This window comes from Saimiri boliviensis, chromosome 11 (genome assembly GCF_048565385.1).
Source record: "Saimiri boliviensis isolate mSaiBol1 chromosome 11, mSaiBol1.pri, whole genome shotgun sequence".
Lineage (NCBI taxonomy): Eukaryota > Metazoa > Chordata > Mammalia > Primates > Cebidae > Saimiri > Saimiri boliviensis.
The window spans coordinates 36,722,869-36,740,532 of record NC_133459.1 but is presented as its reverse complement, the minus strand read 5'-3'; the positions used below and the strand labels follow the sequence as shown (position 1 = coordinate 36,740,532).

At 46.5% G+C, this 17,664-nt stretch overlaps 1 protein-coding gene and 1 pseudogene across 1 annotated transcript in view; one reads left to right on the top strand and one right to left on the bottom strand.

Moving 5' to 3' along the window:
• Positions 1 to 6,907: 6,907 nt before the first annotated feature.
• On the bottom strand, positions 6,908 to 6,976 carry LOC120366188 (U6 spliceosomal RNA; annotated as a pseudogene).
• Positions 6,977 to 8,653: 1,677 nt separating this feature from the next.
• The window catches only part of SF3A3 (splicing factor 3a subunit 3), a 28,391-nt gene continuing 19,380 nt past the window's right edge, over positions 8,654 to 17,664 (top strand). Inside the window, exons 1-7 of the mRNA XM_039473668.2 lie at positions 8,654 to 8,861; positions 9,147 to 9,194; positions 11,179 to 11,231; positions 11,337 to 11,442; positions 12,352 to 12,424; positions 12,851 to 12,942; positions 16,425 to 16,507. Of these exons, the coding sequence (XP_039329602.1) occupies positions 8,766 to 8,861; positions 9,147 to 9,194; positions 11,179 to 11,231; positions 11,337 to 11,442; positions 12,352 to 12,424; positions 12,851 to 12,942; positions 16,425 to 16,507 (551 nt within the window). The 5' untranslated portion in view covers positions 8,654 to 8,765. The remainder of the gene's footprint in view (positions 8,862 to 9,146; positions 9,195 to 11,178; positions 11,232 to 11,336; positions 11,443 to 12,351; positions 12,425 to 12,850; positions 12,943 to 16,424; positions 16,508 to 17,664) is intronic.

The following is a 17,664-nucleotide window of genomic DNA, read 5'->3' as shown; positions in this document are numbered from 1 at the left end:
GCCTCTGCGTGTGTGTTCAGGGTATAGAGGGGAAGGAAGGGTTTTTGCAGACTGGGAGGCTCAGAATGTCTTCTAGACCTCGTCCTTGCAGGGCGGAGGGAGGGGGGCCGGGCCACGGGTGGGAAGTCTCTCCCCAGGAAGGGGATCCCCGCCACAGCTACTGTCCCTTTGGAGCTGGGCCTGCCTCCCTGCTGGCAGAGGGCTTTTTCCTCCATCTAGGGAAGGGAGGGGTTTGGGGGAGGTTCCAGACGAAAGCTAGGGTGGCGGTGGGGTTCCTTAATTGGCCGGTGCAAATCGTCCCCTCCGCCAGCAGCCCTGCCCAAAGCCCGCAGAGCCAGTACCCGGTTCCGATCCCCCGTCTGGGCCCAGACCCTCTCAGTCCCCTTCCCCCTCTTCCCAAGGATTAGTGGGGGCGGCCCAGGATCCGCTCCAGCCGCACGTTTTTTGCCAAAAAAGGAAAGGATGCAGCTGCACATGCCGCGGGAACATCTGGATCCGATTCCCGGCATGAATGGGTCACGCCCCGTCCCCCGTCTCACCCCCCCACCACCACCCCAGCCAACATTAATTCAAGTCCAGGGTGGAGGCGGGAATGAGCGAGGGGGGCTGTCCCCCAAAATGGGGAGATGGGCGGGGCGACGCTCCCCACTCCTGGCTTCCGACGCCCAGGTCCCTGACCCTGGCAGCCGCGGTCTGGGCTCCCGGTCCGACTGTCGACTGTTGGGGCAGGTATGCGCACACACAGTGGTGCCCGCAGCCGCCTGCGGTGGGGCCCGGCCTTGGGCCTGGAGGGGAGGGGAGGGGAGGGGAGGGGCCCCTCCGCCTGGGGGAAACCGCGAGATTGTTTGTATCTCAAGTTAAATCCTCCCCGAAGTCCTGTGGGCGGGTATTATTACTTCCATTACACAAAAGTAGAGATGCCCACAGTCAGTAGCCCCAAGTCACATAGGTAGTCACTGGTGGATCCAGAGTTCTAATCCGCTTTCTGAAACCGTGGTTGATATTTTCTCTTTTCTTTTTTTTTTTTTTTTTTTTTTTTGAGACAGAGTCTTGCTCTGTCGCCCAGGCTGGAGTGCAGTGGCGCGATCTCGGTTCACTGCAACCTCTGCCTCCGGAGTTCAAGCTACTCTCCTGCCTCAGCCTCCTGAGTAGCTGGGATTACAGCGCGCACAACCACGCCCGTCTAATTTTTGTATTTTTAGAAGAGAAGGGCTTTCACTATGTTGGTCAGGCTGGTCTCGAATTCCTCATCTCATGATCCGCCCGCCTCGACCTCCCGAAGTGCTGGGATTACTGCCGTGAGCCACTGTGCCTGGCCTTATTATTATTTTTTATTTTTATTTTTAATGTTACTTTAAGTTCCAGGATACATGTGCAGAACGCTCAGGTTTGTTACATAGGTTTACGTGTGCTGTGGTGGTTTGCTGCACTTATTGACCCGTTCTCTTAAGTTCCTTTCCTGACATTTTCAACAAACTTCTACAAATGCCTATACGTGTGTTTATAAGTGGTAATTACCGTAAATGCTTACGATTTTGTTTGTTTCTCTCTCCAACCAGCCTAAGGACGGAGATGAGATCCTGCCTGCCTTCCTCCCCGCTCCTTCTCAGTTCCAGGCACTTACTATGTGTTCAATAAACACTTGTTGAGGAAGAGCAGTCCAATCATAGAAAACAGCTGGTGCCAAGGCCTGGCGGCCTGCAAACGTAAGGTGCTTTGGGGAAGTCGTAAGTAATTCCGCTTGGAGGAAGTGCCAGGAGCGTAAAACGGCAGGCAAGAGCCCAGGTCCTAAAAAACCAAATACCAAGTTACACAGATCTTACCCCGCAGGAAATGCAGCCTATGGAAACGTTGAAGCAGGGGCCTGGGATGAGCAGAGTTTTAGAAAGATGATGCTGGCTGCGGCATCAATAATGGAGTGGAGGGGTTAAGATGAGCAGGCTGTTCAGAGGCTAGCGTAGAGGTCCCAGTGAGAGATCTGGTGGCAGGCAGCGGCCTGAGCAGAAAAGGCAAGACTTGCTGCCTGGTTGGATGGAGTGGGGATGGAGAAACATTTAGGGGCAGGAAGGCGTTAGATTTGAGGCAGAGTGACTGGGGGCTGGCGGTGGTTAAGGTGGTCCACCCACCTAACAGGAAGTGAGAGACGTGCAGCTACAAAACTGTTTGATTTATTTCAGTACATACATTTTTCAGACTTAACATCTTAGAAACCCAGGCATATAATTAAAAAAAGAAAAAGAAAAAAAGAAAAACAAAGCAAAACAAAAAAAAGAAACCCAGGCATATAATCAAGGCCGGGTGCTGTGGCTCACGCCTGTAATCCCAGCACTTTGGGAGGCTGAGGAGGGTGGATCACCTGAGGTCAGGAGTTTGAGACCAGCCTGGACAACATGGTGAAACCCCGCCTCTACTAAAAATACAAAAATTAGCTGGGCATGGTGGCAGGTGCCTGTAATACCAGCTACTGTGGGGACTGAGGCAGAAGAATTACTTGAACCGGAGAGGTGGAGGTTGCAGTGAGCCGGGATCGCACCACTGCACTTCAGCCTGGGCGATAAGAGCAAAACTCCATCTCAAAGAAAATGAAAAGAAAAAGAAACCCAGATATATAATCAAAGCTGTGTCATTGTTTAATTGACAATTTTTTTCTCTCTTCCTTAGTAAAGAATAAAATAATGCTAAGTTTTACATTTAATGGCATCTCATATTCGATAAATACAGTAGCTCTCCAACTTTATACCCCTCACAAAACAAAACAGAACAAAAAACATTTGCTGAGTCTCCCCATTCCCTGAATGGAGATTTCTACTACTTCTTTCTGAGTGGTCCGGGAAAAGCCCCAGCTGAGTTGTGACTGGGTCCTTTCCCTACACTCGGCAGCCCTGCTTACCTTTCTGTATACAAATAAGATCCTCACAGTACCCCATGAGTGGGCAAAACACAGGCTATTGTTTCCATTTTCTTTTTCCTTCTTTCTTTTTTTTTTTCTGAGACGATCTTGGCTCCCTGCAACCTCTGCCTCCCGGTTTCAAGCGATTCTCCTGCCTCAGCCTCCGGAGTAGCTGGGAAGCTGGGATTACAAACAAGCAACACTGACACCACACCTGGCCAATTTTTGTATTACCATTACTATTATTATGATTGAGACAGAATCTCATGCAGTGGCACAGTTTCAGCTGGGACTACAGACCCACACCACCACACCCAGCTAATTTTTTGTGTTTTTAGTAGAGACGCGTTTTCACCATTTGGCCAGGATGGTCTCAATCTCTTGATCCACCGCCACAGCCTCCCAAAGTGCTGGTATTACAGATGTGAGCTACTGTGCCTGGCCTCCATTTTATTTTCAAAAAAAAAAAATATATATATATGTATTATATATATATTATTATATATATTATATATTACATTATATATATATATTTTATATATATATATATTTTTTTTTTTTTTTTTTTTTGAGAGAGGGTCTCACCCAGGCTTGGAGTACAGTGGCATGATCATAGCTCATTGTAACCTTCAACTCCTGGGCTCAAGTGATCCTCCCACCTCAGCCTCCCAGGTAGCTGGGAGTACAGGCAAGTGCTAGCATGCTCGGCTAATTTACTTATTTTTTGTAGAGATGAGGTCTCGCTATGTTGCCCAGACTGTTCTAGAACTCCTAGCTTTAAGGGATCCTCCCAGCTTGGCCTCCCAAAGTGATGGGATTATAGGAAGAAAAATTGGGCTGGGTACAGTGGCTCATGCCTATAATCCAGCACTTTGGGAGGCCAAGGCAGGAGGATTACTTGAGCTCAGGAAATGCAGACTAGCCTGGCCACCATAGTGAGATCTCCTCTCTAGCAAAAATCAAAAAAATTATGTGGAAGGCTAGGAGTGGTGGCTCATGCCTGTAATCCCAGCACTTTGGGAGGCCGAGGTGGGTGGATCATGAGATCAGGAATTCGAGACCAGCCTGACCAATATAGTGAAACCCCGTCTCTTCTAAAAATACAAAAATTAGACAGGTGTGGTGGTACGTACCTGTAATCCCAGCTACTCGGGAGGCTGAGGCAGGAGAATTGCTTGAACCTGGTAGGCAGAGGTTGCACTAAGCTGAGATCACACCACTGCACTCCAGCCTAGGCAACAGAGTGAGACTCTGCGTCAAAAAAAAAAAAAAAAAAAAAATTATGCCAGGTCTGGTGTCTTATGCCTGTAATCCCAGAATTTTGGGAGGCCAAGGCAGGAAGATCGCTTGAGTCCAGGAGTTTGAGACCAGCTTGGGAAACATGGCAAAACCCTGTCTCTACAAAAAATTCAAAAATTAGCAGGGTGTAGGGGCATGCGCCTATAGTCCCAGCTACTCAGGAGGCTGAGGTGGGAGGATAGTTTTAGCCTGGGAGGTCGAGGCTGCAGTGAGCCAAGATCCTGCCACTGCATTCCAGCTTGGATGACACAGGAAGACACTATCTTAAAAAAAAAATGATAATTAAAAAAAAAAGCCTTGGCCGGGTACAGTGGCTCACGACTGTAATCCCAGCATTTTGGGAGGCCAAGGTGGGCCGATCACGCTGAGGTTAGGAATTCAAGACCAGCCTGGCCAACATAGTGAAAGCCCAGCTCTACTAAACATATAAAAATTAGCCAGGCATGGTGGCACACACCTGTAATCCCAGCCACTTGGGAGGCTGAGGTAGAGGAATCACTTGAACTCGGAAGGTGGAGGTTGCTGTGAGCTGAGATCATACCACTGCACTCCAGCCTGTGCCACACAGCAAGACTCCATCTCAAAAAAAAAAGAAAGAAAGAAAAGAAAAGAAAAGAAAAAACAAAACCAAAACTTTGAATGTGGCTTTTGTTGTGAGGGGAAAAAAAATTAAACAGGGTGGTTGTACCTACCTGTGGGGCCATGGGGGTGGAGGCTGCAGTGAGCCATGATTACGACACTCTGCTCCAGCCTGGGGCAACAGAGAAAGACCCTATCTTAAAAAAGAGAAAAAGAAAAAAAAAAGTGAACAATAGGTAAATTACTAATAATTTGATATATTATGTCCTCATTCTTGTTAAACATAAATGTGCACATACATATTTTCAGTTTTAAATTTATTTTTAAATTGAAAAAATAATTCAAATAAATTGTTGAAAAATAACTTTTCACTGGGCCGGTGGCGCATACCTGTAGTCCCAGCTACTTGGGAGGCTGAAGTGGGAGGATCACTTGAGGCCAGGAGTTCTGGGCTGTAGCGCACGATGCCTACCTGGTGTCCGCACTAAGTTCAGTATCAATATGGTGACCTTCCGGGAGCGGGGGACCACCAGGTTGCCTAAGGAGGGCAAACCCGCCCAGGTTGGAAACGGAGCAGGTCAAAACTCCCATGCTAATCATGAGTGAGATCGCGCTTGTGAATAGCCACTGCACTCCAGCCTGGGCAACATATTGAGACCCTATCTCTTAAAGAAATAATAAGTTTTCAGCCGGGTTTGGTGGCTCATGCCTGTAATCTCAGCAGTTTGGGAGGCTGAGGTGAGTAGATCTGAGGTCAGGAGTTTGAGGCCAGCCTGGCCAATATGGTGAAACCCCATCTGTACTAAAAATACAAAAATTAGCTGGGCATGGTGGCACACACCTCTAGTCCCAGCTACTTAGGAGGCTGAGGCAGAAGAATCACTTGAACCTGGGAGGTGGAGGTCGCAGTGAGCCGAGATCGTGCCACTGCACTCCAGCCTGGGCGACTAAGCAAGATTCTATCTCAAAAAAAAAAAAAAAAAAAAAAAAAAAAAGCCTGGGTGTGATGCCTCACACCTATAACTCTGTAGTCCCAACACTGGGAGCCTGAGGTGGGAGGATCACTTGAGCCCAGGAATTTGAGACCAGCCTGGAAAACACAGCAAGACCTTGTCTCTAAATAAATAGATAAATAATAGCTTTTCATGTTGTGCTTGGGGTGTACACAAAGAAAAATCTCCCTCCCGTATCAGATCTCCAAGGCTATCTGCTCAGGAGCAACCACTGTTTACTGTTACTTGGATATCCTTACAGAAATAATCTCTTTGCACATCTATTTTTATACACGCTTGTGCGTCTAGCTTTTCTGTTCGTGTGGCCATCTCTCCATATGAGTTCATGCAGAGTGTTTAACAGTTTTTTTTTTTTTTTTTTTTTTGTGGGGGGGGATGGAGTTTCGCTCTTGTTACCCAGGCTGGAGTGCAATGGCGCGATCTCGGCTCACCGCAACCTCCTCCTCCTGGGTTCAGGCAATTCTCCTGCCTCAGCCTCCTGAGTAGCTGGGATTACAGGCACACGCCACCATACCCAGCTAATTTTTTGTATTTTTAGTAGAGACGGGGTTTCACCATGTTGACCAGGATGGTCTCGATCTCTTGACCTTGTGATCCACCTCGGCCTCCCAAAGTGTTGGGATTAAAGGCGTCAGCCACTGCGCCTGGCTAACAGTTTTATTGAGGCATAATTTATATACCACAAAATTCACCCATTTTAAGAGTACAATGCAATTAATTTTAGCAAAGTGAATAGACTTAAGCAACTATCACCACAGTCCAATTTTGGAACATTTCTGTCAGTCCAAAAAGGATTCGTTGTGTACATTTGTAGTCACTTCCAATCTCACCTCCAGTCACAGGCAACCACCCATAGACTTTCTGCCTCCATAGATTTGCCTTTGTTAAATTAGGTTTAGCCCAAGGCTGCCTCCTTACATGTTTTAAACTTAGCCTAAAGGTTTCTCTGTACATCGTGAACTATAACCTAAATGGAGTTGTCAACAGACTGTAGCCTACTCTTTGCCAATTGCTGAGTTTTGGCCAATCAAACATGGTAAACTATGCAAACCATGTTCAAATAAGGCAAAGGCCAAGCTGTAACCAGTGTTTTTCTTTTCCTTTTCTTTTTTTTTTTTTTTTTTTTTTGCCCAGGGGCATGCTAATCTTCTTTGTATGGTTCCAGTTTTAGTATATGTGCTGCCATAGTGAGCACCAGTGTTTTTATTTTAACACCCTTCTGGACATTTCATCTGGACACACATTGTTGTTTTTCTCCTGGCTTCTTTCACTCAGCATGATGCTTTCACGGTTCATCATTGTAGTATTCCTTTATTGCTGAATGATGTTCCATTGTACCGTATAGATATACCACACTGTATCCATTCAACAGTTAATGGACTCTTGGGTTGCCTCCAGTTTTTGTCCGTTACGAATAATGCTGCTGTGAACGTATAAATACGTGGACGTCTTTGCATTTCTCTACCTACAAGTGGAGATAAATAGACACAGTCTTTTTTTTAAGGCCGTATAGCATTTCACATAAGGTCTTCCACTGCTTGGATGCACAGACTTTATTTTATTTTATTTATTTCATGTTTTGACAGAGTCTTGCTCTGTCGTCCAGCTGGGAGTACAATGGCACGATCTCGGCTCACTGCAACCTCCACCTCGCAGGTTCAAGGGATTCTCCTGCTTCAACCTCCCGAGTAGCTGGGACTACAGTCATGCATCATGCCTGGCTAATTGTATTTTTAGTAGAGATGCGGTTTCACTGTGTTAGCCAGGCTGGTCTTGATCTCCTGACCTCACTGGATACACAATATTTTATTTAACATACTGATAGGTCGTTTCTACACATTAATTTCTTTTTCTTTTCTTTCTTTTTTTTTTTTTTTTGAGACTGAGTCTTGCTGTGTCACACAGGCTGGAGTGCAGTGGCTCGCAATGTCAGCTCGCTGCAACCTCTGCTTCCTGGGTTCAAGCGATTCTCCTGCTTCAGCCTACCAAGTAGGTGGAACTTACAGGTACCTGCCACCATGCCCGGTTAATTTTTTTTTTTTTTTTTTTTTTTTTTTTAGTAGAGACGGGGTTTCACCATGTTGTCCAGACCTCAAGAGAGCCACGGGCCTTGGCCTCCCAAAGTGCTGAGATTACAGGCGTGAACCATCGCGCCCGGCCTCACTTGTGAATTTCTTTTAAAACACCACCAGAAGTGGCTCACGCCTGTAATCCCACCACTTTGGGAGGCCAAGGCGGTTGGATCACAAGGTCAGAAGATCGAGACCATCCTGGCCAACAGGGTGAAACCCTGTCTCTACTAAAATACAAAAAAAAAATTAGTTGGGTGTGGTGGCGCACGCCTCTAGTCTTAGCTACTCGGGAGACTGAGACAGGAGAATTGCTTGAACTCGGGAGGCAGAGGTTGCAGTGAGCCGAGATCGCGCCACTGCACTCCAGCTCTGGCGACAGAGCAAGACTGTCTCAAATATATAAAAAAAAAAAAACCACCAGCAAAACAAAACCCCACTATTCCCATTTTACTGAAAAAGACACTGAGGTCCAGAGAAGGAGCAAACGTTCTGATAATTCACTCTGAAAACTGCGCCCTCAAATTCCGGTTTCCCAGCTCTCCCATCCGCGCTCCAACTGCTCGCGCAGTCCACACAGGTACCTGTCCGCCCAGCCGGCACCCGCAAACCCCGGAAAGCCCGCCGCTGAACCTCACGTTCTGGGATTTTCCCATGCCCCCTGGAGGCATCTGCAAACCTCTGGGCGTCCGTCCCCCACACCTCCGACCAGCAGGTGGCACTGTTGCCATCTCGATAGCATAGACCGGTCCTCCTTGTGGTGCTCACGTTTTCCTAAGTCCCTGGACACTTCCGGCACTGGCGGAACTTTGGTGCGGCCGGATGCGCAACGCGGGGACTCAGGCGCGCAAGGCGGCAGGGGTTGTTTCCGCCGCGTAGGTGGTCTGTATTGAGAGGCCGAGAGGCGAAGGGAAGATGGAGACGATACTGGAGCAACAGCGGCGCTATCATGAGGAGAAGGAACGGCTCATGGACGTCATGGCCAAAGAGATGCTCACTAAGAAGTCCACGGTGAGTGGGGTCTGGTCAGGGACTGCGTGTGAGGCTGGGCCTCTGTCCCGTGTCTGACCTCTGAGAGCTTGCTTTGGGCCGCAGCCTCCCCGCGCTCCGCCCCGTGCCTCCTCCGGGGCTCCGTCTCCGAGCTCCGGTCTCGGTAACCTCCTCCCGGTGTCCAGCGCCCCAGAGGCCTTTTCCGCCTCCGCTGCTAAAACCCGAGCCGGTAAGCTCCGCCCTCGGCGGCCTTTTCTGCTCCGGAACGTAGACTAACGGCGTGTGTGTCACCGTTTGTTTTTTCAGCTCCGGGACCAGATCAATTCTGATCACCGCACTCGGGCCATGCAAGACGTGAGTGCCCTGCTGTCTGCCTCCCTTTGGGTCGGCGAGGGCGGGAAAAGAGGGGAGGTGAAGTGCGCGGCTCAGCATGAGCACTGACCAAGGGTAACCGGATTGGCCAGTCGCGGGCTCTCTGCCTGCACACAGGTCCACCGGCTGCCGAACGTGAGGGTGCTTCCTCACTTCTCTGAATGGGGAACTCTTAGGCATTCTTCATTACTCGGGAAGGTGCCCATTCTTTTTCTTTTCTTTTCTTTTTTCTTTTTTTGAGACGGAGTTTTGCTGTTGTTGCCCAGACTGGAGCGCGGTGGCGCGATCTGGGCTCACTGCAACCTCCGCTTCCCGAGTTCAAGCAATTTTCCTGCCTCATCCTCCCGAATAGGGGAATTACAGGTGCCTGCCACCACACCTGGCGCTCATTTTTTGTATTTTAGTGGGATGGGGTTTCACCATGTTGACCAGGCTGGTGTCGAACTCCTGACCTCGTGATCTACCCGTCCCAGTCTCCCAAAGTGCTGTGATTATAGGCATGAGCCACCGCGCCCGGCCTACAGGTGCACATTCTTACAGAATCCCGTATCCCTTGGATGGGCAAACAATAGTTATGAGGAATCTATGACTGAGGTGCACGGCTACAATTCTTCTCTTAAAAAAAATACCGTAGGCCGAGGCGGGTGGATCACGAGGTCAAGAGATCGAGACCATCCTGGTCAACATGGTGAAACCCCGTCTCTACTAAAAATACAAAAATTAGCTGGGCGTGGCGGCGCACGCCTGTAATCCCAGCTACTCAGGAGGCTGAGGCAGGAGAATTGCCTGAACCCGGGAGGCGGAGGTTGAGGTGAGCCGAGATCGCGCCATTGCACTCCAGCCTGGGTAACAAGAGCGAAACTCCGTCTCAAAAAAAAAAAAAAAAAAAAAAATTAAAAAAAAATATATACTGTATATTAGTGTTTTTCTCTCAGGATACTGTTTTAAAGTTTTTTGGACTACTAAACTGCATTTGTCTTGTAATAGCTCAATTAGTACTTTAACAAAAGATGTTATATAGATTTTAAAAACTGAGTGATGAGTAAATGGAGGTTATGCTACCTTCCTTACTCTTGCGTATGTTTGAAACCTGTCTAAAAACAAATAAAAGACGTACTTGGATATTCTGATTTGCAGGAGAGAATCAGATTACAAGCCCTCAGTCCCAAAATACTCTGAAAACTAAGGATTTTTTTTCCTTGGGTGATTATTTGATGTCAAAATCTGACTTGATCTCACTTGGTAGTAAAACCTGGGCTGAATCTGTGATAGGCTTTTTATAGTCTTTAATTTATCTCACTTAGTAAATAAGGTATAAGGTTTACTGCAGAACTGTGTGCTCCAGATTCCACTAGGGATGTTACATAATATATGATACCTTTTCTGAACTTAAAAAATTCCAAATTCTGAAACAAACCTGGTCCCAAAAGTTTTGGAGGCATGACTACATACCTGTACCATCCTGAATTAATATACTTTAACTCCAAAGGAAGCCTATGTAATGTTTATTTAGCCTGCCTACTCTTCAGTCAAGCTTTTTGAAATGGTGAATATTATCTTGATTATCATCTTTATCTTTGAGGATTTTCGGTGGGAACTTGTGTTTAGCTAATGAGGATGAGTCTGTTACAGGCAAAGTTAGGCATTGGTGGTATGTAAAGATAGGAGCCACCTCTTAAATGGTATCATCAGCCTGTTTAAAAAACTAACCTGGAATCAGGGCTGTGTGTTAAAAGGTACTAGGAAGCACAGGAACTGTTAAGACCATATCCATGTCTCTTGAGGTTGCCCTGGGCTTTGACTAGAGAGCCTTTGTTGTTTGCTTAACTCTGTTAGGTCAGGAGTTCAAGACTAACCATGGCCAACATGGTGCAATCCCATTTCTACTAAAAATACAAAATTTAGCTGCGCGTGGTGGCAGTTGTGCAAATTGTGTCGTTCTGATGGTTTCGTATTTGCCTTTCAGAGGTATATGGAGGTCAGTGGAAACCTGAGGGATTTGTATGATGATAAGGATGGGTAAGTGACAGTCACAGCTAATCCAAGAGTTAGTGTTTCTGAGGAGCCCTAGTTAGAGGACTGACTTTGTGTTTTATCTTCTTTGAATTTTTCCTGAAATTGCAGATTACGAAAGGAGGAGCTCAATGCCATTTCAGGACCCAATGAGTTTGCTGAATTCTATAATAGACTCAAGCAAATAAAGGAATTCCACCGGAAGCACCCAAATGAGGTATGTCCTCAGAAAAGTCTTTTCTCCAGACCTATCCTTAAAGCATACTAAAGGAAAGGAGTAAAGGAAACTGGACATGTGCTGTTCAAGTGAACTTCGAGAAAGAACTTGCCATTTAGCTGCAAGGACCATAGTTAGCTAACATTCTACAACTACAGTGTTTTCAGCATCCCCCCTCATCTTTTAAGCCAAGGCCACATTTCGTGGGCGGCCCCCAACCAGTGACTGAGCACAGTTTGGGTACTAGGGCCCAGCAATTTGGTCCACTGTGAGACTCTGCTGATTATTAGTCTTTGTTCCTCAGTTCCCTGTTGAGTTGGTCAAGATTTTGTCCAATCTGCATGTGGTTTAGGCTGTCCTGGCCTAATCCTGCTTTCTCTTCCTTTTTACCTTCACAGAAATTACCCTCCCCAATAAATTGTGCTCCTAACTCTGTCTTGAAGTCTTCTACCTAGAAGATTCAGTTAACACAAAGATAATTTTACTCATTTCCAAAGTTCATTTCACATTAAAGATTCAGCTCAGAGGCCAACTCTTTCATGAAATTTTTTTTTTTTTTTTTTTTTGAGACGGAGTTTTGCTCTTGTTACCGAGGCTGGAGTGCAATGGCGCGATCTCGGCTCACCGCAACCTCCGCCTCCTGGGTTCAGGCAATTCTGCCTCAGCCTCTGGAGTAGCTGGGATTACAGGCACGTGCCACCATGCCCAGCTAATTTTTTGCACCTTTAGTAGAGACGGGGTTTTACCATGTTGACCAGGATGGTCTCAATCTCTTGACCTCATGATCCACCCGCCTCGGCCTCCCAAAGTGCTGGGATTACAGGCTTGAGCCACCGCGCCCGGCCGAGAGAGTCCATCTCAAAAAGAAAGAAAGAAAAAATCTACCTGAGCTTTCACTTTTCCCCTCAGATCTGTGTGCCAATGTCAGTGGAATTTGAGGAGCTCCTGAAGGCTCGAGAGAATCCAAGTGAAGAGGCACAAAGTGAGTAGGGGTGAACATTTCATTCAACACGAGCAGAAGTGCAGGTCATGCAGCCGTAGCCTCAGAGATATTCATAACCAGGTTTTCTTGTTGCTTTTGTCTTTGCTGGTTTCTGGGCTAGAGTGACATTCTAAATTGGTCTTGGGCAAAATGCTCCTTTTGTTCTCTCCTACCTAAAATTTACTGGCTTGGAAAGCCAAGTGTTATTCACTTTAGTTCACAATACTAAAATGAGTCAGCCCTTGTTACCTTGTAAGAGAACACTCGCTTTTGATCTCACTTATTGGAGGTTATATTGTGAGCACAGGGAGGATATTTGGGTGGCATGCTGCCTCAAGAAACTGGGAACAAGCAGTCCATTTGAAAAAGTAAGTTCAAGAGAGTGGTCTGTAGAATCTGAAACATTGGTGTATTTGATTCCCTCAGACTTGGTGGAGTTCACAGATGAAGAGGGATATGGTCGTTACCTTGATCTCCATGATTGTTACCTCAAGTACATTAACCTGAAGGCATCTGAGGTAAGGCCTGGGAGAGGGGAGAGAGATTCTGATTCTAGAGCTAAGTCAGGACACTAGGCTGGAACTGCTAGACATGAAGCCATTGTAAAAGTGTCTTGCCGGGCGCGGTGGCTCAAGCCTGTAATCCCAGCACTTTGGGAGGCCGAGGCGGGTGGATCACAAGGTCAAGAGATGGAGACCATCCTGGTCAACATGGTGAAACCCCGTCTCTACTAAAAATACAAAAAATTAGCTGGGCGTGGTGGCATGTGTCTGTAATCCCAGCTACTCAGGAGGCTGAGGCAGGAGAATTGCCTGAACCCAGGAGGCGGAGGTTGCGGTGAGCCGAGATTGCGCCATTGCACTCCAGCCTGGGTAACAAGAGTGAAACTCCGTCTCAAAAAAAAAAAAAAAAAGTGTCTTGTGTTTTCAAACTGTTACATAAATAATAATAAAGAGGTGATAATGAAATACTATTCAAAATGAAAGTTTTCTACAGTGAAAACATATTTATTAATAAATTTTATTTTTTTATTTTGAGATGATGCCTTACCATGTTGTCCAGTCTGGAGTGCAGTGTTGTGATCTTTGCTCACTGCAACCTCCACTTCTAGGTTCAGCCTTCTGAGTAATTGAAACTACAGGTACACACCACCACCACACTTGGCTAGTTTTTTTTGTTTTTGTTTTTTTTTAAAGATGGGGTCTTGCAGTGTTGCTCAGGCTGGTCTCAAATTCCTGACCTCAAGTGATTGTCCTTTTTCGGCCTACTACAGTGTTAGAATTACAGGCATGAGCCACTGTGCCCAGCCCATTATCAATACAATAAGCTGCTTTTTTTTTTTTTTTTTTTTTTTTTTGAGATAGGGTTTTTGGTTTGTTTTTCTTTTTTTTTTTTCCAGACAGAGTCTTACTCTGTTGCCAGGTGTCAGGCTTGAGTGCAGTGGTGCAATCTCGGCTCACTGCAACCTCCACCTACCGGGTTCAAGCAATTCTTCTGCCTCAGCCTCCCGAGTAGCTGAGACTACAGGCGCGCGCCACCATGTCTAGCTAATTTTTTTTTTTTTTTTTTTTTTTGAGACGGAGTTTCGCTCTTGTTACCCAGGCTGGAGTGCAATGGCGCGATCTCGGCTCACCGCAACCTCCGCCTCCTGGGTTCAGGCAATTCTCCTGCCTCAGCCTCCCGAGTAGCTGGGATTACAGGCACGTGCCACCATGCCCAGCTAATTTTTTGTATTTTTAGTAGAGACGGGGTTTCACCATGTTGACCAGGATGGTCTCGATCTCTCGACCTCGTGATCCACCCGCCTCGGCCTCCCAAAGTGCTGGGATTACAGGCTTGAGCCACCGCGCCCGGCCATGTCTAGCTAATTTTAGTAGAGACGGGGTTTCACCGTGTTGGCCAGGATGGTCTCGATCTCTTGACGTCGTGATCCGCCCGCCTTGGCCTCCCAAAATGTTGGGATTACAGGCGTGAGCCACTGCTCCTGGCCTGTTTGTTTGTTTTTTTTTTGAGACAGGGTCTCACTTTGTCATCGAGGATGGAGTTCAGTGGCACAGTCTTGACTCACTGCAGCCTCGACCTCCTGGACTCAAGCTATGGATCCCGCCTTAGCCCTACCAAGTACTTGAGACTTCAGGCGCATGCCACCATGCCGAGCTAATTTTTTTGTATTTTATGTAGAGACAGGGTTTTGCCATGTTGCCAGTGCTGGTCTCAAACTCCTGAGCTTAAGCAATCTGCCTGCCTTGGCCTCCCAAAGTGTTGGGATTCTAGGTGTGAGCCATAACACTCAGCCTTATCTAAGATTCCTTAAAATTTTTTTTTTTTTTTTTTTTTTTGAGATGGAGTTTTGCTCTTGTTACCCAGGCTGGAGTGCAATGGTGCGATCTCGGCTCACTGCAACCTCCGCCTCCTGGGTACAGGCAATTCTCCTGCCTCAGCCTCCTGAATAGCTGGGATTACAGGCACGCGCCACCATGCCCAGCTAATTTTTTGTATTTTTAGTAGAGACGGGATTTCACCATGTTGACCAGGATGGTCTTGATCTCTCGACCTCGTGATCCACCCGCCTCGGCCTCCCAAAGTGCTGGGATTACAGGCTTGAGCCACCACGCCTGGCCAAAATTCTTGTTTTTAAAAATAAATATTATGTTCCTGTTTTAGACACATAAAATACTAGGTACATGGAAGATAAAACAGCATGATGTTTCTGTCAGCAAAAAGCTATTTAATGTCTTTTGTTAAAGATGTTTAAACATAGCTTATCACAAGAGATGAAGTTTAATATGATAATCTCAAAAGAGTCACCAGGAAATACATGATTAGATTCCTCATGGAGTTGTGAGGAAATGTCCCAGAAGTACAGTGACCAAACTTGAAGTTCCATGGGGGGCAGATCAGACAACTTGTCTGTTTTGTTGTATTCTGTACCCTGTACTTGGTACAAAGATGCTCAATAAGTGGTTACATGTGTGAGTAAATGGCAACATTCAGGACCTTACGTGAGGATGTCAGAGTCCTTAACCAAGAGCCCAGCATGAGGTAATGATCCACAAATGTTTCTTTCTTTTTTTTTTTTTTTTTTTTTTTTGAGGCGGAGTTTCGCTCTTATTACCCAGGCTGGAGTGCAATGGCGTGATCTCGGCTCACCGCAACCTCCGCCTCCTGGGTTCAGGCAATTCTCCTGCCTCAGCCTCCTGAGTAGCTGGGATTACAGGCACGTGCCACCATGCCCAGCTAATTTTTTGTATTTTTAGTAGAGACGGGGTTTCACCATGTTGACCAGGATGGTCTCCATCTCTTGACCTCGTGATCCACCCACCTCGGCCTCCCAGAGTGCTGGGATAGAGGCTTGAGCCACCGCGCCCGGCCCACAAATGTTTCTTTTAGTTTATTGTTTGTTAACTTGATCTTTATTTTGTAAAGTTAATTATGTCTGATATTTTCCTGTTATATTTATTTTCTAAAGTTAATTATGTCGATATTTTCTGGTCCAGTGAAATTAACACTCCAGCCGGGCGCGGTGGCTCAAGCCTGTAATCCCAGCACTTTGGGAGGCCGAGGCGGGTGGATCACAAGGTCAAGAGATCGAGACCATCCTGGTCAACATGGTGAAACCCCGTCTCTACTAAAAATACAAAAAAACTAGCTGGGTGTGGTGGTGCATGCCTGTAATCCCAGCTACTTAGGAGGCTGAGGCAGGAGAATTGCCTGAGCCCAGGAGGCGGAGGTTGTGGTGAGCCGAGATTGTGCCATTGCACTCCAGCCTGGGTAACAAGAGCGAAACTCCGTCTCAAAAAAAAAAAAAAAAAAAAGAAATTAACACTCCAATTGTAGTAGGATTGAATTATTATGGGAAAGCAAAAAAACCAAAATGGCCAGCCCTTGTTACTTTGTTAGAAAACACTCAATTTTGGTCTCACTTATTGGAGATTATATTTTAACTTGTTCCAGTATAAATACCTAACTAAAGTTCCTATCATTTCTTTCCTCTTTTCAGAAGCTGGATTATATCACATACCTGTCCATCTTTGACCAATTATTTGACATTCCTAAAGAAAGGAAGAATGCAGAATATAAGAGGTAGGCATTAAGAGCTTCTAGGCCTCTCCTGGATTTGATTAGAAGACAATGTGAAGGTTTTGAGAGTGAAGTTACGAATTTGTTGCCGGGAAGGCATACAATGAAGGCATACTTCCTTCGTACATGAAGGTTTATTGGAGGATAAGGATTATGAATGATGTGGTTTTAAAACCTTCGCGATACTATGGTTATGGGCAAGGGTGTATCTGTGGGCACAACTTTCTATATTATGCCCATACTGTTCTTTTTTTTTTTTTTTTGAGACGGAGTTTCGCTCTTGTTACCCAGGCTGGAGTGCAATGGCGCAATCTCGGCTCACCGCAACCTCCGCCTCCTGGGTTCAGGCAATTCTCCTGCCTCAGCCTCCTGAGTAGCTGGGATTACAGGCACACGCCACCATGCCCAGCTAATTTTTTGTATTTTTAGTAGAGACGGGGTTTCACCATGTTGACCAGGATGGTCTCGATCTCTTGACCTCGTGATCCACCCGCCTCGGCCTCCCAAAGTGCTGGGATTACAGGCTTGAGCTACCGCGCCCGGCGCCCATACTGTTCTTAATTTTGTCTCACTGTAGAAGGAACTCTCCCACTCTGGGACTTAAGTGTTTTTGAAGTTTAATGGGAAAAAATTAGACTTTCTCAGATTGTGACTAGAGTGAGATGCTTGGGTGTGATGTGTAAGTCAAAAATGTATGTTTTTGTTAATTGTTCCCCTGATTAGTGATTTTATACCCTTTCTCTCTTTTTCTTATTTTCTTTTTACTGAAATATTTTCTGTGCAAGATAATTAAGACCTTAGCATTTAGCATTATTTCATGAGACTAAAGGGAGGTAGGAAAGGTCAGAATCAAAATGACATGTCGGGAGAAAAGTCCATTATAAGTTCATTTAAAAATGATTATTGCCGGGCGCGGTGGCTCAAGCCTGTAATCCCAGCACTTTGGGAGGCCGAGGCGGGTGGATCACAAGGTCAAGAGATCGAGACCATCCTGGTCAACATAGTGAAATCCCGTCTCTACTAAAAATACAAAAAATTAGCTGGGCATGGTGGCACGTGCCTGTAATCCCGGCTACTCAGGAGGCTGAGGCAGGAGAATTGCTTCAACCCAGGAGGCGGAGGTTGCGGTGAGCCGAGATTGCGCCATTGCACTCCAGCCT